This window comes from Eleutherodactylus coqui, chromosome 13, assembly GCF_035609145.1.
Source record: "Eleutherodactylus coqui strain aEleCoq1 chromosome 13, aEleCoq1.hap1, whole genome shotgun sequence".
Lineage (NCBI taxonomy): Eukaryota > Metazoa > Chordata > Amphibia > Anura > Eleutherodactylidae > Eleutherodactylus > Eleutherodactylus coqui.
Window position 1 is genome coordinate 16,980,763 of NC_089849.1, and position 26,726 is coordinate 17,007,488.

Here is a 26,726-nt window from a genome sequence, read left to right on the forward strand (position 1 = left end):
GGGGCGCCATCACTTCCAGTTTCAGGAAGAAGCTCAGGGGACCAGGTTGGCGGTACTGGACCGGATATTCAGTTGAAGTGGAAGTAATGACTATTTTTTATGCCATTCCCAACCCTTTTGTTAAAGGTCAGAAAACCCCTTAAGTAGCCGATTTTTGGAGGCACTTTCCCTTTAAACACCATCAATTCCGGCTGACTATATGTGACATATTTTCTATTGCTTTCTCCTTTAACCCTTCTCTTTCTATATCAGGTGTGCACTTCCCTGCTCTGGCCAGCCTTTTCTCTCAGCGGGTGCGAGAAAATGAGCGAGCGTTCACCTGCAGCGTTGTGGGCTGTGGCTCCCAGTTTGGGTATGTACCAGTGGCACCCAGCTTTCCCCAGGATGGATCAGTATATAACCAGTATGGGGCTATATGGAGTCCGCTCACCTCCGGCCTTTCATGTTCTTGTTCCAGGACTCTGCTGATTGGCGGCGTTGGGTCGGTGTTGCTGGAGTGGTATGGCTGGGAGTCCGTCTTCTATTTTGCTGGGTTTCTAACTTTAAGCTGGGGATATTGTCTGAGCACTTACCTGCTGAAGGAAAGGGGTAAGTTAAGGAGTCTTAAAGCGGAACTCCACCCAGAAATGGCAAATAATTTTTTTTATAGCTTGACTGTCTGTATTAAGTTGGTCATGGATGATATCTGTGAAGTCCCTTCTACCTCCAGCTGTCTTCCTTGTCTATTAGTAGTGTTGGTAATGGAGTTGTCCGGAGCTGACAACTACTGTATAGCCCTTGACACTTTAAAAGGGAACCCCAGTTATTTGCAACCGTGAAACTACTCCTTAAAGGGGAACTCCCAGGATCTCCCACTTTTGAAGCCATATTGGAAAATGTCACTAAGAGGGAATGAGGCTGTTATGCCATCTGTCATTCCAAATGCTTTGCAGAGCCCAACCCAATCCCATGCTTTTCCATCGCAACCCAAAAGCCAACCTCTTCTAATCTCTACCCTTAGGGAAAAATAGGAAAACTCCCCTGCCCCAACCCCTGACTACGCTTACCAGCTTCTTAGATACCTGCTCTGCTTCAGATGTGGTGAGGGTCTTATTATAACACTCCGCGTCTTTCCTAGAGAGAATTCTCACTTTTGAAGATCTGGGAAAGGGTTTCTCATCGTCCGCACAGACCAGCGTGCCTTGGAGACGCTTATTTAAGAAGGCTCCTGTGTGGTATGTGGCTCTTGGATATGACTTTGTAACCCATGAATACATGTGCTATAATGGATCGTCATTTATATTCTCCCACCTTGAAGGACAAGGTGCTGGTTATTTGATGGCACTGTTTCTTTAAATTTTCAGCTGTATGTTTCTGTATAATTTTAGGGCAGTGATTATCGCCCAGCTCAGCGTCGCCAGCACCTCCTTCACCCTGTTTTCCTGGGTGCCAACATTCTTCAAGGAGCGCTACCCAGATGCCAAGGTGAGAGTCGCGTGACCCCCCCCCATTATTCTTGTGCTCTCAACTAGTAATTGTGCCCCCAATCGAAATAGTGGACAAAGTTGTGGCCCAATAGTGCCCTTAGTACTGGCCGCAATAGTAATTGTGCACCCCTAAGTAGCTTCAATATTAATAGTGCCCTCAGTAGTGGCTCCTGTTATGGCCCCAATAGTAAAAGTGCCCCCAGTAGTACTAATGCCGCCATTTGTGGCCCCAATAGTAATAGCGCCCTCAGTAGTGGCCTCAATAGTAATAATGCTCCCAGTAGTGGCCCCAATAGTAATAATGCCCCCCTGTTCGGCCCCAATAGTAACAGTGACCTCAATAGTAATTGTGCCCCAGTAGAGGCCCCAATAGTAACAGTGCCCCCAGTAGTAGTAATACCCTTAGTTGTAACCCTAATAGTAACTCCATTAATCAACAGTAATAGGGCCCCCTTTGTGCTCTCCACGCCCTGAACCTGTGGCCATACAGCAACTAGTAGGTCACTAACCCTCTCTCTCCCTTTCGCTCCCATCCGGTTGCCATAATCAGAGCTGTGACCTCTCCTCCTGGTGTCTGCATCCTGCAGGCATTGCAAACAATGGGAGGAGAGGTCAGAGGTCAAAGGTCTGATTCGCAGCAGTCAGATGGGAGCAGAAGAGAGAGAGAAGGTGAGTGACATACTAGATGCTGCCCGGCCCTGATCTCAGCTGACTATTATTTTTTTACCAGCCATTAATATGGCCACTAAAGATAAATACCGGCATCGGCCTTTGGACATAATTACCAGCCAGGTGTCCTACCTATGTGACCTAGAATTGTCTGGCCAGGCATGAATTCATGTGATTGTCTTGTGCCATCTATTGGTGAAATCTGGAAACTGCAGGATAAAGTCACAATCCAATAGCTGTTAATAGGGGAGTAAGGGAGTGACCCAGAAAGTTCTGCAACTTTTCCCAACTGCTCTTATTGAAAGCGAAAAAAGTTTCAGCCTGTGAAATGGGTCTTCTAAATGTGTCAATCTTACAAGCCTCTTGTCTTCCAGGGTTGGGTATTTAATGTTGTGCCCTGGCTTGTCGCCATCCCATCGGCTGTTCTCAGTGGTCTCCTGTCTGACTACCTCATCACACAAGGTAAACTGGAATTTCTCCTAAAGTGTCTGTCAGACATGACTGGAAAAGATGTTATTGATTAGACGGTGGACAAACTGATCTGTGTATGGCTGGCTATTAGCTAGGGCTACACGGCAACATGTGATACGTCATGTCTAATGATTGGTAATGGTCTCGTGTTGCGACCTTCAACGTAACACGACTGCGACATGACAGTTGCAGAAGATCCAATCACTGGGATTTTGGTCGCAGGTGGCACGCAATATTATCCACCATAGACATCAATGTAAGTCATATGCAAATTTGACTTTCCTGCGGTTTCACTGTGACACTATCTTGTAAGTCGTGCAACTTTTGTGCAACTTGCTGTCACATGACATGACCTGTCACACGTGTAGCCCTAGCCTTATGTAGGCAACATTGCCATTTGGAATTTATTGACCCTTTGATACATTAGGAAAGCGTCAGTTTGACCCTGAAAACCCTCGCCCTTTGTTTTAAATAAAATATTTGCAAAAATCCAACTTTTTTTCCCTCGCACTGCAAATGGTGGTGCCCACTGGAATTCTCAGCCACTTTTACTGCATCGTACAGTCAGGAGCGAGACGGACACCTGCTGATGGTTTCCTCCTGAAACTAGAGTAATTTTGGTTTTATCTGGACAAAAGCATTCAATTATCATTTAAAGGGCCACTCTGGTAATTTATTAAATCCGTTAATTATGTCTGAAACTCCCAGCCTCTTTCTCCTCTGATGGTCATGTGATCTCTGTTCTGACTAGCTCACATCTACTTGGGGTTGTGATGTCTGAATCTAGTCAATTTCTTAGTCTCTGCTGTCTGTGACCCACAACAGAAACTGCCTAGAGGAGGATGCAGATGCTCCTATCACAGTTACTGATGATGATCACACAGCTCCTGTCACACAGTTATAACAGAGGAGATCACAGCTCATGCTTTTAGCTCAGTGATGGGCAACCTTTTTTGAGCTTGGTGTGTCAAAATTCGTCAAAAAACCGAGCATAACTTGGGTGGTGTGTCACTTCGAGAAAAAAAAACATAATTTCGCAATATTTATAGTTTAAATAACAAAAATATATAACTGTATTTAATAAACCAAAAACAAATTATTTAACTTACCTGCTTAGTGACTTCTCTGTTCATCCATCAGTCGGTTTCTTTTGTTGGTCTTGATATTATTTAACTTGTGTGGGGTGTCGTGAACTGAGATAAGGGAGGGGGAGGGGAATTCTTTAACTAACCTGCCTATTAGTGACTTTTTTGTTGCTGAATTTCATTGGCTAAATCTTCAATTGAAGGTTGGTATTTTGTACATTTCATGTCAGGACAGGGTCCGAGATAATGGAAGTCCCCGAGGAAACCCGCAATCCCTGTCCCTGCCTACTTGCCCCCCCTGGGCTAACCACCAGGGCGACAACTGGGCGGCGGTCCCTACACTCACTAGGGAAGCGGGACACGGGAAGACAAACAGACACTGGAGACAAACAAACAGTAGAATGGTCAGACAATCCGGGTCGGCAACAGGAGGGTACGCGGTACAAAGGGGTCAGGCAAAAACAAAGTCGAGCCGAGTTTGGAAGACCAAACTAACACTGGCAAAGCTGAAAGGAAACGCACACATTTAAATACTGTCAGAACTCCCGCCCCGGCAGCTGATTGGGGCGGGGAGCCTGACAGCAGCAGGACCCAATCAAGGAGACGCTGGGAACACCATCCCCAGCCTTGCTGAGCAGATGGATGCCAAGGAAGCACGCCTGGTAGTCATGGAAATGGGGATGCGCGGGGCGGCACCCGCTGCTTCCCTAGCAACCCGGCGGCGACCAGGGTTACAGCGGCCAGGGGAGATCACTAGAACCGGGGCTCCGGTGTGCCGTACTCCTGCAACCCGGGTGGTAGGATCAGTAGTGCGGGCACAGAGGCCCTGAGAGTTGCCGGTTCTGACACTTCAAGCGCTACTAACGTCATCCATCAATCTGTTTCTTTTGTTGGTTTTGATATTATTTAACGCTGAGAATAAGGTCTCACAAAAGTACGTAGAGGGAAAAATTGTGAGTAAAGCCATTGCCATATTTTACAGGGTGCTTTTTGGTCTTTTATGATATTTCTACTGAGCGGTAACTCAGATATTCTCTTAATAATCGCATCTTTATTCTGCATATCGTGAAATAGAACTGGTGCGCGTCGTAGGAGAGTGTCTTTAATAAATTCTCCCTCACTGAGTGCTTTTCCATGCTGAGCTATGGAGTGAGCCACTCAAACTTGCAGATGTTACGTTTGTAGGACCTAGCTGTAGCCTATTTAGGTAAATATAGATGGTAATTATACTTAATCTGTCCCCCCCAGCAGGCAGAAATGGTATAGTCTCTGGCTGAGGCTGGATTCAGACGAACGTATATCGGCTGGGTTTTCACGCCCAGCCGATATACAGTGTCCCTCTCTGCGGGGGGGGGGGCTGGAAGAGCCAGGAGCAGTGCTCTGAGCTCCCGCCCCCTCTCTGCCTCCTCTCCGCCCCTCTGCACTATTTGCAATGAGGAGAGGCGAGGCAGGGGCGAGGCTAATTCGCATACTTTAGCCCCGCCCCATCCTGCCTCCTTTTATTGCAAATAGTGCAGAGGGGCGGAGAGAGGGTGGAGAGGAGGCAGAGAGGGGGCAGGAGCTCAGTTCCTGCTCCGGGCTCTTCCATCCTCCCCCCTGCAGATGAGGACACCGTATATTGGCTCGGCATGAAAACCAAGCCGATATACATTTGACTGAATCCAGCCTAATGCTGATAGATGTGAAAGTGAAGCCAAAAATTCTCACCAATAAGATGCTGCCTAATAAGTATCAGACAGGGCGCAATACACAGAGGAGACCTCCAGGGCTGGGGCAGGCATGGAAAATGTGTTTTCACTGGAGTGGCCCTTTAACCAAATGATCCAATAAAATGTAATAGAAATCTGCAAAAAATATGTCCACTAGGTGGTGCTGCTTCTGTTGCGATTTTATAATAGTCTTCTTGATATTTTCTTGCTGGTGGTTTTCCCTCTAAAGTTTGACCGAATACCCATCTCTTTTTTTTTTTCCTCCAGGTTATAAAACTATCTGGGTCCGGAAGCTCATGCAGGTAACAGGGGCTCCCAGTCATTTCTTTCTTCTTGGACGGGGGTTCTGATCTGATGTAACAAGGATAAATTTCACAGATTTAGGCCGCCTGCAGACGAGCGGGTCGGATCCGGCGGCGAGAACCCGACCTGAGAGCCTGCAGTGACGAGCGCGTACTCACCCGCGCCCGGCGGCCCCGGCTCTTTCATGTGCCGGCTGCCGCGCAGCCGGCGCATTCGCAGACCGTAGCCGGCGGCCGGGTGAGTGACGTTTCTGTGCGAGGCTCTGCGAGCCCCGCACAAAAATAGGACATGCCGCGGTTTGGTTGCCGTGGCGGGATTTCCGGCACTGAAAGCCTGCATAGGAGTGCAATACAATACGCACTCCTATGCAGACGGCCGCGATTTGGCCGCGCGAATTGTCGCGCGGCAAACAAACCGCGCCATGTCCTATTTCTGTGCGGGGCTCGCAGAGCCTCGCACAGAAACGTCACTCACCCGGCCGCCGGCTCCGGTCTGCACATGCGCCGGTTGCCCGTCAGCCGGCACATGAAAGTGCCGGGGCCACCGGGCGCAGGTGAGTACGCGCTCCTCCCTGCAGGCGCCCGGGTGGGGTCCCGTGGCGAGAATTCTCGCCGCCGGATCTGACCCGCCCGTCTGCAGGCGGCCTTAGTAGACCTAAGTGTAGCTCAACAGCTGCAGCTGAACTTGGATTTGGAATGGAACTTGCATGTGAAAATAACAGATTGATTTCAATATGTTTGAATGCTGCGAACTAAAAAAAAATTGCTGCAGGTCTTATTTTTGGCCAATTCCTCACAATTGATCATTATTGCCTATGGGATCTTTAAAAAATTGCACTGCACTCGCATGCCATGTGTTTTTGTATGAGACGTGATTCTCACCATTAAAACTATTGGAAGTACTTTCAATTTTTTTTCACGTGTGTGAAAATCACAAAAACCCATCACATCGACATACTGGCACTTTCCTCACACTTTTTCATGTGAAAAAAATCTCAAATGCTTCCAATAGTTTCGATGGCAAAAATCGCGTTGCACTTGCATGCAAATCCCACGGCACTTTTTTAAAAGATCACATGGGAAATAATGGGCGATTTCCTTACGAGAAATCACCCAAAAATAGGGCATGAAGCAAATTTACAATTTTACAGCGGGTATTATTGTATCTTGACGCCACGGGAAACTAGCGGTTTGACAGGGCTTGGATAGAGGAATGCCGCTAGCTCCCGATTGGCTGAATTCAGTAAGGTCCTAGCTGCAGCGTGTGTAGTGGTCCGTGCGGCAACTTTTTTTGCAGCCGCTGTGTCAGCTATCAGCTCTGTCCAAGCCGACAATTGCCCCACTCACTAAGGCCGGCTGCACACGGCCGTGACGGGCTCCGCTGCGGAATATTCCATGGCGAAGCCCGTCACGGCGCTCCCCAGAGACCCCATACTTACCAGTGGATCCGGCGTCCTGGGTCCCGCATGACGCTTCGGCGTGACGCGCCGCAGCCTCATGTGACACACCGGCCACGTCACAAGACACGCCCACAGCGTCATATGACGCGGCGGTGGTGGGCGGAGAGGCGATTTCACGCTATCTTCTGCTGTGCTACAGCGGAAGACAGCGTGAGTGGACGGCTTCCATTGACTGCAATGGAAGCCGAACGCGCGTACACCCGCGACAAATAGAGCATGCCGCGGGTGAGGACGGGAGATTTCACGGTGCGGAATTCCGCGATGGAATTCCGCACCGTGAGCATTGAGCTATTAGGTTCAATAGAACCTAATAGCTGCGGGCAACGCGGCGGAAATCCGTCGGTGGGAAGGAGGCCTAACTGTTGGAGTCCGCTGTCCGTGTGCCTCAGCCACCGCTCCCACTCTGGCCGCAGCTCTCCTGCCATGTCAGGACGGCACTTGCAGGATTCAACAGGGCCGCCGCTCCCAGCCTTGCCGGTGTCTTCCGGCAGCTCTGCAGGCTCTGTCTCTGCCACCGCTCCCAGGCTCACCGCGGTGTCTTCCTGCTGTCTCAGAACAGCACTGGCCAGTCTCCTCTGGCGCCTCTGGCTCTACCTGCGCCTGCGCTCCCTGCCCCGCAGCTGTCCTCCTGCCCTGTCTGAATTTAGTAATGCCACCCAACCAATCAGAAGCTAGGGGCATTACTAAATTGTTTGACAGCTGGTACCTTGTCACCATCCCTAACTTCTGGTGGTGACAAGATACAATAATACCCTCATAGCGTCGCTGCAAGAGAAAAATCACTCATGTGAATAAACACATTGAAATCAATGGGGTATTTGGAAATGCGAGTTCCATCCATATCGCTACTGGACGGAACTCGCGTGCGAAAATCACCCTTGTAAATGCACCTTTATGCATCCAAGGCTAGGGCTCCACAGCAACTTTGGTCACAGTGTAGCATCATGATCATGACATGAAAAGTTCCAAAAAAGTTAAGCAAACTTGTCAGATGCAGCAGAACTGAATACAAAGTTCATCAGGTGCAGCGGTGCTGTTTGTTGCATGCAGAGAGCTGACCTTGTTGGCTATAGTGTGGCAAAGCGCGTCTGATGCGCAGAGCTGCGCATGTTGAGTGCAGGTGAGCTGAGTATGTCAGATGCAGCAGAGCTGATTTCACAAGGTGCAGAAAAATAACAATAATTCAGACTATGCACAAAAATACCTGAGTTGTTGTCCAAGTTGCGTTCTGTTACATCTGAGCCCCCGATGCGGAGTGTAGTTTTGTTCCCTCGTTTTAAACCTCTCATCTTATGTCGGCAGATTTGCGGGATGGGGATCTCCAGCCTCTTCGTCCTCTGCTTGGCTCACACAGACAGTTATTGCCATGCTATTGTTTTTGCATCCATAGCAGTGGGACTACAAACCTTCAATCACAGGTAGGGCCCCCGAGCCGCTGCTCACAAATGTTGTGACTCCTCTTGATTACATACAGTTTCTTAATGCATACATTGTATAATGTGACTTTATTCCCTTCCAGCGGTATAACGGTAAATGTTCAAGACCTCGCCCCCTCCTGTGCCGGCTTCCTTTTTGGTGTGTATATATTTATTATTATGCATTGTCTGCGTTCTTAAAGGGCTCCAATAATTGGTTAAGATACAGTCACAAATGTGAAAAATCACAAAGCCACTGTGCACATACATTACTTATCCTGTACTGACTCTGAGTTACATTCTATATTATATTCCAGAGCTGCACTCACTATTCTGCTGGTGGAGTGTGTTACATTTTGTATTACTGTATACTCCAGAGCTGCACTTGCTATTCTGCTGGTGGGGTCACTGTGAACATACATTACTTATCCTGTACTGATCCTGAGTTACATCCTGTATTATACCCCAGAGCTGCACTCACTATTCTGCTGGTACAGTCACTGTTTACATGTATTACTTATCCCGTACTCATCCTGAGTTATATCTTGTATTATATTCGAGAGCTGCACTCACTATTCTCCTGGTGGAGTCACTGTGTACATACATTACCTATCCTGTACTGATCCTGAGTTACATCCTGTATTATACCCCAGAGCTGCACTCACTATTCTGCTGGTGGAGTCACTGTGTACATACATTACTTATCCAGTACTGATCCTGAGTTACATACTGTATTATACCCCAGAGCTGCACTCACTATTCTGCTGGTGGAGTCACTGTGTACATACATTACTTATCCTGTACTGATCCTGAGTTACATCCTGTATTATACTCCAGAGCTGCACTCAGTATTCTGCTGGTGGAGTCACTGTGTACATACATTACTTATCCAGTACTGATCCTGAGTTACATCCTGTATTATACTGCAGAGCTGCACTCACTATTCTGCTGGTGGTGGAGTCACTGTGTACGTACATTACTTATCCTGTACTGCTCCTGAGTTACATCCTATATTATACTCCAGAGCTGCACTCACTATTCTGCTGGTGGAGTCACTGTGTACATACATTACTTATCCTGTACTGATCCTGAGTTACATCCTATATTATACTCCAGAGCTGCACTCACTATTCTGCTGGTGGAGTGTGTTACATTCTGTATTTTTGAATACTCCAGAGCTGCACTCACTATTCTGCTGGTGCAGTCACTGTGTATATACATTATGTCACCTTCTTCCCTGTAGGTGGATCTCTCTATTATAACTCCTCTCCATTCTTTCTAATTTTAGGTGTGGCCAACACTGGAGGAGCGTTACTTGGTAAGTCACCCTTAGAGGGCCGGTTCAGTCTTATGTACATAAACCTCATGTATCATTCCAAATCCTGCAACTTTCTAATATACTCTGTTTAAAATCCTCACCATTTTCAGGATCTCTGCTTGCGAACAGTTAAAAGGGATGTACTTTTTTCATCCAGAGACTGAATCTGCAGTACAGACCTAATACCTTTCAGAACTGAGAGTTTGTTACAATTGTATCCAGACTAGACAATCCTCTGTGAGCTAAACGCATCAGCAGCACAAATCTCTGATAGTTTGCTACAATGTATCAGTCAGTGGACAGTTTTACAGCGGATTGTCCAGACTGAATACAATTGTAGCAAATCCTAAACTGTGAGATGTGTGAGGCCTGTAGATGTTCGATCCCAGACTTTATGATGCAGGCGTTATACCCACTTTATCCACAAGATGTCTCCATAACATGACAAGTCCCCACCTGGCGCTGCAGCGGGCTCACGGTGAAGACCTTTTATAAATGTTGATCTTTACACCTGGCATCTAGTTTACAGCCACTACGTCGTGTGGGGTAAAGACTCCCGGCTTCTTGGTCCTTATGAGTTTGGGCTCACTTACACGGGCCTATGCGTCCCACGTATTACATGCGCACGTATATTACGCAGTACATAGCAAAGAGTTAACTCATACGGGTGTATGTCACTCGTGTATGTCATATTTTTCACATGCGTAAAGTGCTGTTCTAAAAGCTCATTGATTTCTATTGGGCAAGAAAAATGAAAAAAAGTACATACAGAATAGGAGGAATTGGGCTAAGCAGCAGCACATGTGAAAAAGACTTGGGTATACTAATAGATGCCAGACTGAACATGAGTCAACAATGTGATGCAGCAGTAAAAAAGGCAAACACAATCCTGGGATGTATAAAGAGAAGCATAGAGTCTAGATCACGTGAGGTCATTATCCCCCTCTACTCTTCCTTAGTCAGACCTCATCTGGAATACTGGGTCCAGTTCTGGGCACCCCACTTTAAAAAAGACATAGACAAACTGGAGCAAGTTCAGAGAGGAGCTACCAGGATGGTGAGCAGTCTGCAAATCATGTTCTATGAGGAACGGTTAAAGGATCAAGGAAGGGTTTAGCTTGCAAAAATAAGGCTGAGAGGAGACTTAATAGCGGTCTACAAATATCTGAGGGGCTGTCACAGTGCAGAGGGATCAGCCCTATTCTCATCTGCACAAGGAAAGACTAGAAGCAATGCGATGAAACTGAAAGGGAGGAGACACAGATTAGATATTAGACAATGGGGGTGATCAATGAGTGGAACAGGTTGCCACAGAGTTCTTCAATGGAAGTCTTCAAACATAGCATATCGACCAGCGTTAGTTATTGATGTTCAGAAAGGCACATGACTGGTATGGGAGACTGACGATTGTCATTCTGATTATTTGCCTCTATACTCGAGAGGATGTGCTGCCATCTAGAGGTCATTTTTATGTAGTTTGACAGATACAATCAGCTAATACTCAAACCTTTGCTGTTCATCGAGTGATTGCTCGCATGAGTGGACATGCCTATGATTGGGCATACAAACATCCGAGTGCGGTCATTGGTCCGTGTAAAGGGGCCTTGTGCTAGTGTCCAGTGTAATCAATAATAGCAGAACCCCGAGTCAGTCATTGCCTGTAGATGTGAATTTTTGGTGCACTTTGAAGTGGAGTCCCCTTCCCTCTCATTGGCTACAGGTTTGTAAAGGGTTAAAACCCACTGCAGGACCTTTAGGTGAATAGTGCCCTGTGTGGTGCTTTGCTGACGATGCCCTCACATGTGCTCTACAGTACAAGTAACTACACCATGCACTGTCTGTATATCAGCATCATTCAATGTGGTGCCCAAAAATACCTGCCATATAGTTGTCTCAGTAGCAATGCTATATACTGCTACTACCGCCATACAGTGCACAAGCAATATACTGTTCATTGCCTAGTTCAGTGTTTCCAAACTCCAGTCATGAAGACCTCCCAACAGGTCATGTTTTCAGGATTTCCACAGCTTTGCACAAGTAATGTAATTATATGCAGCCCTAAGCTCTTGCTCGCAACCTGAAGGTTCAATCCCCGCATGGTTCAGGTAGCTGGCTCAATGTTGACTCAGCTCTCTATCCTTCCGAGGTTGTTAAAATGAGTACCCAGCTTGGTGGGGGTACTCAATTACTTTTTTTTTTCGTGTTCCCTCTATAGGATAACCTGAAAAAAATGGCTGTTTGGGGTCTTGATGACTGGGGTTAGGAAATACTAGCCTAGATAATAGTGCTACACAATGCCAAAGGTAGTACCAAAGCAAATCAGCCGTGTACCGCCATACAATATCTCAGAGGCTTAACTTGAAGCTGTTGGAATCCCCAAGTATGCTTCATTCGTAGTACTGGATCTTTGGCACTCTTTACACTTCTGCCCTTGTAATGCACACAGCACTGTACCACCACATGGTGGGCACAACACTGTACCGCTATACAGTGACCAAATAACTGCTCCATACATAAAGTAATACTAATATCTAATAATACTGCTGTTCAGCTGTGGTGTTCACAACCCTCAGGTGTCAGGAGATTAATGGCGCCCCCCTCAGGATGAACGGCTCAGTGACCAATGTGATATTGAATTGTACGAGTAATTATATACTTTATGTACTTTTCACCCTAGGTGTAGTTTGGGTCTATCTCTCCGGTTACCTCATTGAATCCTCCGGCTCCTGGGACCCTATGTTTCACCTGGTTGTCGCTGTTAACATGTTGGGTTTATTGGTGTTTTTGGAGTTTGCCAAGTCTGAGAGAATGGACGTGGAGATGATCCATATCTAATGGATGGGATGGATGTCAGGATGGAGGTGGATCTCCAGAACATTCGTGGCACCAAGTTAGCCCTTTTTGGTCTCACCATATCTGAGGAAGACAAGACAATCATGCCAACTGAGTTGACCAAACAACTGGTACTGTAGCGCCCCTAGGGCCCAAGGATAGATGAGGAAGCGAATGTGAAGGTAGTAGCCACAATGACTCCATAGAAGATATGAAGGAGAAACCCGGAGACATTTATTTTAGATATATTTAATTTATTTTATAGCACAAAGGACTTTAAATCAACATTGCCGGCAGTGACCATACATGACAGGAGGATCCGTGAGGTCATGTACACGCCAACCCCCCTGTTGTTAGCCAAAACTGTGAAAACGCACAATCATGTCAAGACTGCCATCCAAAAGGAAACCAAATCTGAACCAACAGAAGTTATGATGGAGAATGAATGTCCCCAATAAAATACGGTGTTATGTTTTTAGGGCTTTGTTCTTGTTTATTTGTACACAGCTGTGGAGTTATAAAGCAATGAAAGGGGATGTACACACCTCAGGGGTCTCTCCTCCAAAAACAGAGATACACACCTCAGGGGTCTCTCCTCCAAAAACAGAGATATACACACACCTCAGGGGTCTCTCCTCCAAAAACAGAGATATACACACCTCAGGGGTCTCTCCTCCAAAAACAGAGATATACACACCTCAGGGGTCTCTTTTCCATGTACACAGATATACATAGCTCAGGGGTCTCCTTCTCCTCCATGTACACAGATATACACACCTCAGGGGTCCCTTCTCCTCCATATACACAGATATACACGCCTCAGGGGTCTCTTCTCCTCCATGTACACAGATATACACACCTCAGGGGTCCCTTCTCCTCCATATACACAGATATACACACCTCAGGAGTCTCTTCTCCTCCTTGTACACAGATATACACACACCTCAGGGGTCTCTCCTCCATGTATACAGATATACACACCTCAGGGGCCTTTTCTCCTCCTTGTACACAGATATACACACCTCAGGGGTCTCTTCTCCTCCTTGTACACAGATATACACACCTCAGGGGTCTCTTCTCCATGTACACAGATATACACACCTCATGGATCTCTTCTCCTCTATGTACACAGATATACACACCTCAGGGGTCTCTTCTCCTCCATGTACACAGATATACACACCTCAGGGGTCTCTTCTCCATATACAGAGATATACACACCTCAGGGGTCTCTTCTCCTACATGTACAGAGATATACACACCTCAGGTGTCTCTTCTCCTCCATGTACACAGATATACACACCTTAGGGGTCTTTTCTCCTCCTTGTACACAGATATACACACCTTAGGGGTCTTTTCTCCTCCTTGTACACAGATATACACACCTCAGGCGTCTTTTCTCCTCCTTGTACACAGATATACACACCTCAGGCGTCTTTTCTCCTCCTTGTACACAGATATACACACCTCAGGGGTCTCTTCTCCTCCATGTACACAGATATACACACCTCAGGGGTCTCTCCTCCATATACACAGATATACACACCTCAGGAGTCTCTTCTCCTCCATGTACAGAGATATACACACCTCAGGGGTCTCTTCTCCTCCATGTACAGAGATATATGCACCTCAGGGGTCTCTTCTCCATATACAGAGATATACACACCTCAGGGGTCTCTTCTCCTCCATGTACACAGATATACACACCTCAGGGTCTCTACTCCTACATGTACACAGATATACACATCTCAGGGGTCTCTTCTCCTCCCTGTACACAGATATACACAGCTCAGGGGTCTCTTCTCCTCCATGTACACAGATATACACCTCAGGGGGTCTCTCCTCCATGTATACAGATATACACACCTTAGGGGTCTCTTCTCCTACATGTACACAGATATACACACCTTAGGGGTCTCTTCTCCTACATGTACACAGATATACACACCTCAGGGGTCTCTTTTCCTCCATGTACACAGATATACACACCTCAGGGGTCTCTTCTCTTCTATGTACACATATATACACACCTCAAGGGTCTCTTTTTCCTCCTCCATGTACACAGATATACACACCTCAGGGGTCTCTTTTTCCTCCTCCATGTACACAGATATACACACCTCAGGGGTCTCTTTTTCCTCCTCCATGTACACAGATATACACACCTAAGGGGTCTTTTCTCTGACTCCATGTACACAGATATACACACCTCAGGGGTCTCTTCTCCAACTCCAAGTACACAGATATACACACCTAAGGGGTCTTTTCTCCGACTCCATGTACACAGATATGCACACCTCAGGGGTCTCTTCCCTTCCATGTGCACAGATATACACACCTCAGGGGTCTCTTCTCCTACATGTACACAGATATGCACACACCTCAGGGGTCTCTTCTCCTCCATATACACAGATATGCACACACCTCAGGGGTCTCTTCTCCTCCTCCATGTACACAGATATACACACCTCAGGGGTCTCTTCTCCATATACACTACCGTTCAAAAGTTTGGGGTCACATTGAAATGTCCTTATTTTTGAAGGAAAAGCACTGTACTTTTCAATGAAGATAACTTTAAACTAGTCCTAACTTTAAACAAATGCACTCTATACATTGCTAATGTGGTAAATGACTATTCTAGCTGCAAATGCCTGGTTTTTTGTGCAAAATCTACAAAGGTGAATAGAGGCCCATTTCCAGCAACTATCACTCCAGTGTTCTAATGGTACAATGTGTTTGCTCATTGGCTCAGAAGGCTAACTGATGATTAGAAAACCCTTGTGCAAGCATGTTCACACATCTGAAAAGAAGTCTAGCTCGTTACAGAAGCTACAAAACTGACCTTCCTGTGAGCAGATTGAGTTTCTGGAGCATCACATTTGTGGGGTCAATTAAACGCTCAAAATGGCCAGAAAAAGAGAACTTTCATCTGAAACTCGACAGTCTATTCTTGTTCTTAGAAATGAAGGCTATTCCATGCGAGAAATTGCTAAGAAATTGAAGATTTCCTACAACGGTGTGTACTACTCCCTTCAGAGGACAGCACAAACAGGCTCTAACCAGAGTAGAAAAAGAAGTGGGAGGCCGCGTTGCACAACTAAGCAAGAAGATAAGCACATTAGAGTCTCTAGTTTGAGAAACAGACGCCTCACAGGTACCCAACTGGCATCTTCATTAAATAGTACCCGCAAAACACCAGTGTCAACATCTACAGTGAAGAAGCGGCTGCGGGATTTTGGGCTTCAGGGCAGAGTGGCAAAGAAAAAGCCATATCTGAGACTGGCCAATAAAAGAAAAAGATTAAGATGGGCAAAAGAACACAGACATTGGACAGAGGAAGACTGGAAAAAAGTGTTGTGGACGGATGAATCCAAGTTTGAGGTGTTTGGATCACAAAGAAGAACGTTTGTGAGACGCAGAACAAATGAAAAGATGCTGGAAGAATGCCTGACGCCATCTGTTAAGCATGGTGGAGGTAATGTGATGGTCTGGGGTTGCTTTGGTGCTGGTAAGGTGGGAGATTTGTACAGGGTAAAAGGGATTCTGAATAAGGAAGGCTATCACTCCATTTTGCAACGCCATGCCATACCCAGTGGACAGCGCTTGATTGGAACCAATTTCATCCTACAACAGGACAATGACCCTAAACACACCTCCAAATTGTGCAAGAACTATTTACAGCAGAAGCAGGCAGCTGGTATTCTATCGGTAATGGAGTGGCCAGCGCAGTCACCAGATCTGAACCCCATTGAGCTGTTGTGGGAGCAGCTTGACCGTATGGTACGCCAGAAGTGCCCATCCAACCAATCCAACTTGTGGGAGATGCTTCTAGAAGCGTGGGGTGCAATTTCACAAGCTTACCTCAACAAATTAACAGCTAGAATGTCAAAGGTGTGCAATGCTGTAATTGCTGCAAAAGGAGGATTCTTTGACGAAAGCAAAGTTTGATGTAAAAACAATGTTATTTCAAATACAAATCATTATTTCTAACCTTGTCAATGTCTTGACTCTATTTTCTATTCATTTCACAACGCATGGTGGTGAATAAGTGTGACTTTTCATGGAAAACACAAAATTGTTTGGGTGACCCCAAACTTTTGAACGGTAGTGTACATTAGATATACACGCCACAGGGGTCTCTTCCCCTCCATGTACAGAGATATACACACCTCAGGGGTCTCTTCTCCATATACATTAGATATACACGCCACAGGGGTCTCTTCTCCTCCATGTACAGAGATATACACACCTCAGGGGGTCTCTTCTCCATGTACAGATATATAGTGAATACACTTCAGGGGTCTCTGTCCTATTAATGTACTCTCTCTTTCTCTTTATTTCTCTGTACTATATACTTTCTCACTTTGTAGCACATGGAGTTTGCACATTGCTACAGTGTATTGATGGAATTTCTCGCTGTGTACAACTGGATATGAGGCTGCGGCATTAACACCATTGTCTGCAGCCATTTCTGTATATATAATCAGGAGTCGCTGGACTGAAGTAATTTGCCCGTGTTCGCTCCTGCGGCGTTGGGGAGCGGGGGCTGCGCATTGTTACAGACATAAGCCGAGCACTCCTTTATGCCCCGGTGATTGGACATTATTGATAGACCTGCATGATTTTCCCCTCGGTTCCCACTAAGAGCTGAGTCCATATGGCCGGGCTCCTGTCTGCCGTATGGAAGTGTTAGTGGCACTGTAGATGAGCTAATGTAAGCCAATGGCGCTATCCCAGAGGCCTCTGCTCTGTGCCAAGTGGACAGATGGTGCTAGGCCATTCACTCGCACAACTCTGTCCCGCTATTTGGACACTGACAGAGTGAATGGTCATCTCCTGTGATATATATATACTGCTGCCCAGTGTGATGCCCGGGCAGCCTGTGAGCCGGAGGGGGGGGGGGGGGGGGGATACCAGTACTGTGAACGCTCATTGTATATTTGCAAACCGGAGTGCGGAAGGTCAAGCTGCAGTGCAAATACGCGGCTGGCCTCGCTGAACAGATGTTGCACGGCTGCGGCGGCCTGATGGAGGGCCCCTTCTCCAGACTTGTAATAGTCTTTGCACTCTGGTCGGGTCTAATTGCCGCTCCGTCCCTCGTGCCCCATCACACTCTTGTTCCTGTTACTTCTGCAGGGAGTTTGCTGCTGCCGCCTGACCTTGAGACTACAGTCAGGTGTAAACATCTAGATGAGCCTGAAATAGCTCATGATATGGCTGCCGGGGATCGCTGCTGCAACCGGCTGACCTCATGTGGCTTTTTCAGAGTTTTTGGCATGCTTTAGATAATAATGGAAATAGAACAATATGAAGATTATGGAGCTAATTTCATGTGTATAAATATATCGCCCGGCCGTCCTGGATTAAACGGGACAGTTCTGGTTCTCCTCCTATCTCTCTGACCGCTCTATCAGCATCTCCTTCGCTGGCTCTATCTTCTCTCCACTTCCTCTCGCTGTTGGGGTACCCCAGGGCTCGGTCCTTGGTCCCCTTCTTTTCTCTATCTATACTGCCCCAACTGGACAAACCATCCACAAATTCGGCCTCCAATACCATCTCTACGCTGACGACACCCAACTCTACACCTCCTCTCGTGAGATCTCTGGACCATTCCTCCAAAATATCACCGACTGTCTGTCCGCTGTCTCTAACACTATGTCCTTCCTTTTTCTCAAACTTAACCTCTCTAAAACTGACCTTCTCATCTTTCCGCCTTCCAACCGCCCTCCCCTCAACATCTCCATTCCAGTGTCTGGCACCATCATAACCCCCAGACGGCATGCCCGCTGCCTTGGGGTCACACTGGACTCTGACCTCTCCTTTACCCCCCCATATCCAATCTCTGGCCCGTACATGCCACCAGCATCTCTGAAATATTGCTAAAATCCGTCCTTTCCTCACCACGGACACGCTAAAGACACTCGTGGTCGCCCTCACCCATTCCCAACTCGACTGCTGCAACTCGCTGTTCATCGGCCTTCCCTGCACCAGACTCGCTCCACTCCAATTCATACTAAACGTGGCAGCTAAGTTCATTTTTCTGTCCAGCCGTTTCTCAGATGCCTCCGTACTATGCCAGTCACTGCATTGGCTGCCCATCCACTGCAGAACAAAATTTAAACTCCTCACTCACAAAGCTCTCCATGGCACTGCGCCACCATACATCGCCTCCCCCCTGTCAGTACACCACCCAGCCCGCTCACTCCGATCGGCTAACACACTCAGACTAAACACGCCTCTAATACGAGCCTCACGTGCTCTCCGCCGCAACTTCACCAGAGCAGCACCCATCCTCTGGAACGCTCTACCCCAAGGCATCCGGACAATCCCCAATGCACGAAACTTCAGATGCGCCTTAAAACGCACCTCTTCAGGGAGGCATACCAAATCTCCTGACCTAGTCCCCTGCCCCTCCCTATGCCTCCCCACACCTTCTGCCCTGCTTATTGCATACGACCCCTACCCCTGCACCTCCTTAAGGCCCCCACCCTGTTTGTTTCTTAATAACTAATTTCCACATGTAATTCTCTTACTGCCTGTGTTCCCCCATAGCTTATCTCCCCCCGTACCTCCTGTATCTCCCCCTTGTACCTCCTGTATCTCTCCCCCTTGTACCTCCTGTATCTCTCCCCCTTGTACCTCCTGTATCTCTCCCCCTGTACCTCCTGTATTTCTCCCCTGTACCTCCTGTATTTCTCCCCTGTACCTCCTGTATCTCTCCCCTGTACCTCCTGTATCTCTCCCCTGTACCTCCTGTATCTCTCCCCTGTACCTCCTGTATCTCTCCCGTATCTCTCCCCTGTACCTCCTGTATCTCTCCCCTGTACCTCCTGTATCTCTCCCCTGTACCTCCTGTATCTCTCCCCTGAACCTCCTGTATCTTCCCCCCCTGAACCTCCTGTATCTTCCCCCCCTGAACCTCCTGTGTCTTCCCCCTCTGTACCTCCTGTATCTCCCCCCCCTGAACCTCCTGTATCTCCCCCCCCGAACCTTCTGTATCTACCCCCCTGAACCTCCTGTATTTACCCCCCGAACCTCCTGTATCTACCCCTCTGTACCTTCTGTATTCCCCCCCCCCCGCCTTATTGTTTCAAACTGACTGTATATCATATGTAATTGTTGTATTGTCTGTGTTCACCCGTGCTTAAAAGCGCTGCGGAATAAGTTGGCGCTATACAAATAAATATTATTATTTCAGGGTCTGTCCCACCGTCCCAGGAAGCAGGAGACATGGAGCAAAAAGAAAAAAACAGCCCATAGTCGCCCTTTCACTCTGCATGCCAGTCAGGTTCCCCGCTTACTTGCATGCAGTGTGATCATCTGCCATTTTGCACACAATTGCAACAGCCAATCACTGGTTTCAGCTGTACCAACACTGAGGCTGGGGATTGGCTGCAGCTGATCACATGATTGCACAAACTGTAAGTATGCGAGAGACCGCCCCAGCATAGACCGAGCAATGGGGGGAGAGAAAGTATAGGCAGTAAATGTTACTGCATCAAAGGGGCATTATTACTGATGGACAGCATGTGGAAGCACTATTACTGAGGGGGACATGTAGGGGCATTATTACTGAGAGGGACATGTAGGGGCATTATTACTGAGAGGGACATGTAGGGGCATTATTACTGAGGGGGACATGTAGGGGCATTATTACTGAAGGGGACATGTAGGGGCATTATTACTGAAGGGGACATGTAGGGGCAATATTACTGATGGGGACGTGAAGGGGCATTATTAGTGATGGGGACATGTAGGGGCATTATTAGTGATGGGGACATGTAGGGGTATTATTACTGAGGGGGCCATGTAGGGGCATTATTACTGAGGGGGCCATGTAGGGGCATTATTACTGAGGGGGCCATGTAGGGGCATTATTACTGAGGGGGCCATGTAGGGGCATTATTATTGAGGGGGACATGTAGGGGCATTATTATTGAGGGGGACATATATGTGGAATTATTACTGAGGGGGACATGTAGGGGCATTATTACTGAGGGGGACGTGAAGGGGCATTATTACTGATGGACAGCATGTGGAAGCACTATTACTGATGGGGACGTGAAGGGGCATTCCTACTGAGGGGGACATGTAGGGGCATTATTACTGAAGGGGACATGTAGGGGCAATATTACTGATGGGGACGTGAAGGGGCATTATTAGTGATGGGGACATGTAGGGGCATTATTAGTGATGGGGACATGTAGGGGTATTATTACTGAGGGGGCCATGTAGGGGCATTATTACTGAGGGGGCCATGTAGGGGCATTATTACTGAGGGGGCCATGTAGGGGCATTATTATTGAGGGGGACATGTAGGGGCATTATTATTGAGGGGGACATGTAGGGGCATTATTATTGAGGGGGACATATAGGGGGATTATTACTGAGGGGGACATCTAAGGGAATTATTACTGAGGGGGACATCTAAGGGAATTATTACTGAGGGGGACATGTAGGGGCATTATTACTGAGGGGGACGTGAAGGGGCATTATTACTGAGGGGGACGTGAAGGGGCATTATTACTGATGGACAGCATGTGGAAGCACTATTACTGATGGGGACGTGAAGGGGCATTCTTACTGAGGGGGACATGTAGGGGCATTATTACTGATGGGGACGTGAAAGGGCATTCTTATTGAGGGGGACATGTAGGGGCATTATTACTAATGGGGATGTGAAGGGGCATTATTACTGATGGACAGCATGTGGAAGCACTATTACTGATGGGGACGTGAAGGGACATTATTACTGAGAGGGACATCTGGGGCAGGGGCGTAACTATAGAGGATGCAGGGGATGCGGTTGCACCCGGGCCCAGGAGCCTTGGGGGGCCCATAAGGCCTCTCTTCTCCATGTAGGGAGCCCAGTACTATGAATAAAGCGTTATAGTTGGGGGCCCTGTTACAGGTTGCATCGGGGCCCGGCAGCTTCAAGTTACGCCTCTGATCTGGGGGCATTATTACTGAGGGGGACATGTAGGGGCATTATTACTGAGAGGGACATCTGAGGGCATTATTACTGAGGGGGACATGTCAGTCTCTGGAGTGCTGGTCGATATTACTGCGGTATGCAAAGATACCTGGTGCAGGAGCTCGTTTATTTCCTTTAGCCCCAATGAAGTGAATGGAGCTGCGGCTGCTCGGCCAGCAGTTTTTGGCCGTCGCTGCAGGTGGGGACGCGACCCCTCAGTGGCAGGCGGAGGGGGACTGGGGATCCCTACTCTTGAGATCAGCGGGGGCCTCAGGGGGATAGGGAATAACTTGTAATCTTGGTACAACCCCTTTAAGTCCTGGTGTAGTCTAGCAATTAGCGGTGATCCGCATGTGGTGACCATGGATATCTGCAGCATATGCTGGCATCCCGAGGAGCGCTTCACACCAGCGTATTTGTGCGCACAATACGCAGAGAATAGAACCCAGTGACTTCAATGGGTTTTCTCATATTATGTATTTTCTGTGCGTGAAAAAAACCCACAACATGATGTATTTCTAAAGTCCTGCACTCCGGCACGGAGTTTAAAAATCCAGAAAAGGGAAGAAATTCCCCACGTTCAGGCGCAACTATGCTCCATACCGGCAAAATTTGCGGCAAATAAGCCCCGTGTGAATATGTCCTTAAACTGTTAACTCGACCAAAGAGCTTGCAATCAGCAGCTCCACCACCGCCAGCCCATCCCCGCTCTTTTCCTGTCTCGGAGTTTGAGAAGACAGCCTCCGGCTCTATTCTTCTTGTTGTTACAAAGGCCCCTGTCCTGACATTCGTTTGATTTGCGCGTTTGACGAAGAGGTTGTCTCTATTATGTTTAATTGAAAAGAACTGCGGACTCGGCGCATGAATATTCAATGTGCGCCCGTTTGGTGGCATTCCAGCTACCCTGATGTTCTGTGATTCCTTTCTGACTCACAGCTAGGAGGCCTGTCAGACTCCGAATGACAGCAGGAAAGCTATTAATTGAAATAGCTTCATTAATTAGTAATTAACAGCGGGGTAATGACTATGTCACACATCATATTTCAGCGAGTGCCCTTCATGTGTTATAGGGGCTTTAATTAAGGAATATGCATTTTAATTAAAAAGCCAAGGTTGGCCTGTGGCCTCCGCAAAGACTGCAGTCTGGAGGAAGTTTGCCGAAAGGTCCATCGTTCGGATGAACGGTCTATTATATGGACTTTACACCGTTCCCGGATTTACCGTATAGATGGTGATATCAGCCGCTGCGCTTGGATCACAGATGTATAGATCCTATTGGACAGTCTGAAGACAATTATGTCAGATCTCATTGGTTGGAACAAAGTATAGGTCAACCAGAGGAGGCATTGTGGACGCAGTCATACGGCTCAACTTTCAGAAGTGGTTATCCGGAGACGAAAACATTTTTTGCAAAAGTTCTCAACATGCTGTCATTGTGGGTGGTGGTGCGCCACGGGCTCCGGATGGCGCGGCGACGACAGGCAGAGGTGGCATATTTGTTCAAAAGTAACTCTTACTGAACATTTGCATAGTAAACATGATTGCGCTCCATAGGAGGGTTCTCGTACTTTAACGTTGCGGAATAACCTGCAGCATTAATATCTCTAAAATGTACCGTACTTTATATATTATCTGCAACACAAACTGTACTCACACGCCGCCCCTCGCTTTCATATACATCTCCCTTTAGTTTCTCCTGGCAGCAGTAAGGCACTTCTCCCGAAAGGAGCAGGAAAACGGGATTCCCACGGCAGATGTGAAAGCAACCTCACACGTCCCTCCTATTGGTGAGTTTAATGGTGGCTCCAGGGGTAAATTGGATCATATGAGATCACAGGGTCATTAGTTCTATCGGCTCTGGAATGGTTATTAGTAGTTAATAGTGGGGTACCACAGGGGTCGGTGCTGGAGGCGATCATCATTACTACTGAGTTACCATTGACGTCAGTATCGGAGACATCACCATTACTAGTGAGATACCACAGGGGTAGGTACTGGTGGAGATCACCATTACTACTGAGTTACCATTGATGTCAGTATCAGAGACATCCCCATGACTAGTGGGGTACCAGAGAGGTCAGTACTGGAGGGGATCAGCATTACTACTGGGTTACTATTTACGTCAGTATCAAAGACATCACCATTACTAGTGAAGTACCAGAATGGTCAGTACTAGAGGGGATCAGCATTTCCACTGGGTTACCATTAACGTCAGTATCTGAGACATCACCATTACTAGTGGGGAACCAGAGTGGTCAGTACTGGAGGGGATTACCATTACTGCTGGGTTACCATGGATGTCAGTATCAAAGACATCACCATTACTAGTGAAGTACCAGAGTGGTCAGTACTGGAGGGGATCAGCATTTCCACTGGGTTACCATTAACGTCAGTATCTGAGACATCACCAGTACTAGTGGGGAACCAGAGTGGTCAGTACTGGAGGGGATTAGCATTACTACTGGGTTACTATTTACGTCAGTATCGGAGACATCACCATTACTAGTAGTCAGTATTGGAAGAAATCACTATTTCTAGTGAGTTATCAGAGGCAATGCCTTTTTCTAGTGGGGTACCACAGGGGTTATTATTTGTCGGGTACCGCTGTGTGCACGATTGGAGGAGATTATACAAATAAGCTGTATTCAGATGGTGAAGATAAACTGCATCAGAAAGACTACTAGCAATTAGAGATGAGCGAGTATACACGCTAAAGCCAATTGCTCAAGCGAGCATTGCCTTTAGCGAGTATCTCCCCGCTCGAGACAGAAGGTTCGGGAGCCGGCGCGGGGGAGCAGTGAGTAGCGGCTGTCAGCAGGAGGGAGCGGGGGGAGAGGGAGAGAGAGATCTCCCCTCCGTTCTGCCCCGCTCTCCCCCGCAGCTCCGTGCCCGCTGCCGGCACCCAAACCTGCCGTCTCGAGCGGGGGAGATACTCGCTAAAGGCAATACTTGCTTGAGCAATTGCCTTTAGCGAGTATACTCGCTCATCTATACTAGCAACCTCACCATGTTTCGGCGCTGTCTTTGATCCACTTTTTGTGAGAACTACAACCATATCAAAAACTGATGCAAAAACTCCTGATTTTTCTGAAGCGGTCCTTGGGGTGGTTTTAACTGCGCCGTCTGAATGCAGTCTAAAATATCATTTTTTTGTAGATGATACAAAACCGTGTAAAATTGTTAAGGGTGTTTATGGGATTTTACCATTGACGACGTATCCTCAGGATATCTCATCAACCGTTGATCGTGGGGGGCTGCTGCTCACATTCCCTGCCAATCAGCTGATATCGGGCCTGCTGTCATTGTGGACAGAGCTGAAAGCAGATAACTTTGTACTTACTCCAATGGACTAGGTTGGTTCTGCAGATACAACTCCTAATGAATTCAATACCAACCCAAGCCACAGTGCTATACTAAAGACCGAGCTGTCTGATTCCAGCACTGCAGTGGCAGCAGGCCCGGCAAACAGTAGGTCAATGGAGATCCTGAGCGGCAGACCATAACATACCAAATGGGAAACCACTGGGCAACACTGACGTGGAACTTGGAGATTTTAGTTAACGGTAAACGTAACTGGAGCAACCAGTGTCAGGCAGCTGCTGCCAAGGCAAATAGGATCATGGGCTTCATTAGAAGAGGTCTAGGGGCGCATGACGAGAACCTTGTTCTTCCTCTTTACAAGTCACTGGTCAGACCACACATGGAATATTGTGGACACTTTGGGGTACTCATGAAGGACATATCAGAGCTTGAGCGGGTACAAAGGCGGGCAACTAAAGTTTAGACAAAAGACTTCTGATGGGCGCTCTAATAACTATGTATAGATATATCAGTTGACAATACAGAGATCTCTCCCATCATCTATTTATACCCAGGACTGTAACAAGGGGGCGCTCTAATAACTATGTACAAATATATCAGGGGACAATACAGGGATCTCTCCCATTATCTAGGTATATCCAGGACTGTAACAAGGGGGCGCTCTCTACATCTAGAGAAAAAAAGGTTTCTGCACCAACATAGAAGGGGGTTCTTTACTGTAAGAGCAGTGATACTATGGAACTCTTGTCTGAGGACGCGCTGATGGTGAAGTCACTAAAAGAGTACAAGAGGGGCCTGGACGTCTTTCTTAACCGTAACAATATTACATGTTATATTACTGATTACTTCGGAAGGATTGGTGATCCGGGAATTATTTTGATTACCAAATTGTAGTCAGGAAGGAATTTTTTCCCCTTAACCCCTTGAGTGGCGGGTTTCCTATGACCCTGTCGTGCCCACCAGGGCAGGATTTTTAAATGGTCTAATCATTGAATTTCAAATAATTTTGCAGTTGCGTTCCAAGAGCCATAACTTTTTCATTTTTCCATTGACCAGGCCATATGAGGGCTTGTTTTTTGTGGGACAAGTTGTACTTTTTGATGGCATCATTTTTGGGGTATATATAATGTATTGCATAACTTTTGTAAAAACATTTGTAGGGAGATTGGGGGAAAAAAAGAAATTCTGCCATTTGTTTTTTGGATTTCATTTTTACGGCATTCAACATGCAGAATAAATAATGTGATATCATTATTCTCTGAGTCACACGATTCCGGCGATACCGAGTTTATACAGTTTTTGTGTTTCGGGGAGGAAAAAAAGAAATGGGGAAAAAAGAAAAAAAGGGTCCGCGTCATTAAGGGGTTAAATAATGTACCAACTTCCTTCTCTGGGTCATTACGATGCACGGATACCACATGTGTGATTTTATTTTACATTTTTTACAAAGTAAAGGGAGACAAGTGTTTTTTATAATTTTTTTACTTTTGTTTTTTTTTTACCTTTTTTTTTTTTGTCCCTTTAGTGGACTTCCACAGTGACCCATCAGGACCCCCTGATCACTTTCCGGGGGTCCGATGGTGACAGCCCTTTACATGCTGCAGTGACAGCCCTTTACATGCTGCAGTCACATAGACTGCAGCATGTAAAGGGTTAACACAGCAGAGATCAGAGGTTTTCGCTGATCTCTGCTGTAAGAGCTGG

At 47.1% G+C, this 26,726-nt stretch overlaps 1 protein-coding gene across 1 annotated transcript in view; it reads left to right on the top strand.

Annotated features, from left to right (window-relative positions):
• The window catches only part of SLC17A9 (solute carrier family 17 member 9), a 23,523-nt gene extending 10,318 nt beyond the window's left edge, over nucleotides 1–13,205 (top strand). The window contains exons 4-13 of the mRNA XM_066586284.1: nucleotides 253–352; nucleotides 458–588; nucleotides 1,118–1,214; nucleotides 1,368–1,464; nucleotides 2,510–2,597; nucleotides 5,668–5,702; nucleotides 8,465–8,580; nucleotides 8,682–8,737; nucleotides 9,866–9,895; nucleotides 12,573–13,205. Of these exons, the coding sequence (XP_066442381.1) occupies nucleotides 253–352; nucleotides 458–588; nucleotides 1,118–1,214; nucleotides 1,368–1,464; nucleotides 2,510–2,597; nucleotides 5,668–5,702; nucleotides 8,465–8,580; nucleotides 8,682–8,737; nucleotides 9,866–9,895; nucleotides 12,573–12,730 (908 nt within the window). The 3' untranslated portion in view covers nucleotides 12,731–13,205. The remainder of the gene's footprint in view (nucleotides 1–252; nucleotides 353–457; nucleotides 589–1,117; nucleotides 1,215–1,367; nucleotides 1,465–2,509; nucleotides 2,598–5,667; nucleotides 5,703–8,464; nucleotides 8,581–8,681; nucleotides 8,738–9,865; nucleotides 9,896–12,572) is intronic.
• Nucleotides 13,206–26,726: the final 13,521 nt, after the last annotated feature.